General features: G+C 62.2%; 1 protein-coding gene across 1 annotated transcript in view; it reads left to right on the top strand.

Annotated features, from left to right (window-relative positions):
• The window catches only part of ITGA10 (integrin alpha 10), a 53,803-nt gene that overhangs the window by 5,062 nt on the left and 46,278 nt on the right, over positions 1-2,463 (top strand). The window contains exons 2-4 of the mRNA XM_014959592.1: positions 19-133; positions 225-352; positions 1,215-1,363. Coding sequence (XP_014815078.1) covers positions 19-133; positions 225-352; positions 1,215-1,363 — 392 coding nt within the window. The remainder of the gene's footprint in view (positions 1-18; positions 134-224; positions 353-1,214; positions 1,364-2,463) is intronic.

Here is a 2,463-nt window from a genome sequence, read left to right as displayed (position 1 = left end):
GTGTCCCCCCCACCCCAGGCTTGCGCCCCACTTTGGTCCCAGGAGTGTGGCACCTCCCTCTTCAGCACCGGCATCTGCGCCCGGTTGGATGAGGACCTGCGGCCGGTGGGGACCATCGCGCCCACGGCTCAGCGTGAGTTGGGGGGTGGTGGTGGTGGTGTTGGGGGACACTTGTTGGGACGTGCCACCCCCCTGCCAGTGTCAGCTGTGTCCCCCTTCCCCAGGTTGCTCCACCTACATGGACATCGTCATCGTCCTGGACGGCTCCAACAGCATCTACCCCTGGTACGAGGTGCAGAACTTCCTCAGCAACATCCTCAGCAAGTTCTTCATCGGGCCAGGACAGATCCAGGTGAGGTGGTGTCCCCAGGGCCATCTCGATGTCCCCAAGGCCATCACAGTGTCCCCAGGGCCATCACAGTGTCCCCAGGGCCGTGCCATGTCCAGGACAACACCAGTGTCCCCGGGGTGATGAGGTCCCCCAGATGAAGCCATCATCCCTGGGGTGACTCCATCATCCTTGGGATGATGCCATTGTCCCCAGGGCAATGCCATCATCCCTGTGGCAATGCCATCATCCCCTTGGCCATGCCATTGTCCCCTTGGCCATGCTGCTGTCCTTGTGATGATGCCACCCCTGGGGTGATGCCATCGTCCCTGGGCTGTTGCCGTTGTCCCCAGGGCAATGCTGCTGTCCCTGCAGTGATGCCACCCCTGAAGTGATGTGGTCACCCCTAGGCAATGTCATTGTCCCCAGGGTGATGCCATCATCCTTGGGGTGACGCCATTGTCCCCATGGCCATGCTGCTGTCCTTGGGGTGATGCCACCCCTGGGGTGAGGCCATTGTCTCCAAGGTGACGGCATCGTCTTTTGGGCAATGCTGTTGTCCCCATGGCCATGCTGCTGTTCTTGGGGTGATGCCACCCCTGGGGTGACCCCATTGTCCCCATGGCCATGCTGCTGTTCTTGGGGTGATGCCACCCCTGGGGTGACCCCATTGTCCCCATGGCCATGCTGCTGTTCTTGGGGTGATGCCACCCCTGGGGTGACCCCATTGTCCCCATGGCCATGCTGCTGTTCTTGGGGTGATGCCACCCCTGGGGTGACCCCATTGTCCCCATGGCCATGCTGCTGTTCTTGGGGTGATGCCACCCCTGGGGTGACACCATTGTCCCCATGGGGTGCCAGGGGGTGACGGGGGTCCCCGTGGCAGGTGGGGGTGCTGCAGTACGGGGAGGAGGTGGTGCACGAGTGGGTGCTGGGCCGGTACCGCACGGCGGAGGAGGTGGTGGAGGCGGCCAAGAACATCAGCCGGCAGGAGGGCAGGGAGACACGCACCGCCCTCGCCATCCACCGGGCATGGTGCGATCCCATTGTCTCCAAGGTGACGGCATCGTCTTTTGGGCAATGCTGTTGTCCCCATGGCCATGCTGCTGACCCTGTGGTGATGCCACCCCTGGGGTGACACCATTGTCCCCATGGCCATGCTGCTGTCTTTGTGGTGATGCCACCCCTGGGGTGATGCCATAGTCTCAGGGCTACACCATCATCCCTGGGGTGGTGCCATTGTCTCCAAGGTGACACCATCATCCTTGGGGTGACACCATTGTCCCCATGGCCATGCTGCCGTCCCTGTGGTGATGCCACCCCTGGGGTGACACCATTGTCCCCATGGCCATGCTGCTGTCCCTGTGGTGATGGCACCCCTGGGGTGATGCCATAGTCTCAGGGCTACCCCATCATCCCTGGGGTGATGCCGTTGTCCCCAAGGTGATGCCATCATCCTTGGGGCAATGCCATTGTCCCCATGGCCATGCTGCCATCCCTGTGGTGATGCCACCCATGGGGTGATGCCATCGTCTCAGGGCTACACCATCATCCCTGGGGTGATGCCGTTGTCCCCAGGGTGATGCCATCATCCTTGGGGGGGTGGGAGTGGGGGGGGGGATTGGGGTTGGACTGGGAGTGAGCGGGTCAGGATTGGGATGGGAATTGGGATGGGAATTGGGAACAGGGTGGGAATTGGGATGGGGATTGGGGTTGGATTGGGTCTCAGGGCTACCCCATCATCCCTGGGGTGATGCCGTTGTCCCCAAGGTGATGCCATCATCCTTGGGGCAATGCCATTGTCCCCATGGCCATGCTGCTGACCCTGTGGTGATGGCACCCCTGGGGTGACACCATTGTCCCCATGGCCATGCTGCCATCCCTGTGGTGATGCCACCCCTGGGGTGATGCCATAGTCTCAGGGCTACCCCATCATCCCTGGGGTGATGCCATTGTCCCCAAGGTGACACCATCATCCTTTGGGCAATGCTGTTGTCCCCATGGCCATGCTGCCATCCCTGTGGTGATGCCACCCCTGGGGTGACACCATTGCCCCCATGGCCATGCTGCTGACCCTGTGGTGATGCCACCCCTGGGGTGATGCCATTGTCCCCATGGCCATGCTGCTGTCCCTG

Source organism: Calidris pugnax, unplaced genomic scaffold (genome assembly GCF_001431845.1).
Source record: "Calidris pugnax isolate Ruff unplaced genomic scaffold, ASM143184v1 scaffold460, whole genome shotgun sequence".
In the NCBI taxonomy this organism is placed as follows: Eukaryota; Metazoa; Chordata; class Aves; order Charadriiformes; family Scolopacidae; genus Calidris; species Calidris pugnax.
The sequence above is the reverse complement of the archived record's forward strand: the minus strand, read 5'-3'. Positions and strand labels throughout refer to the sequence as shown.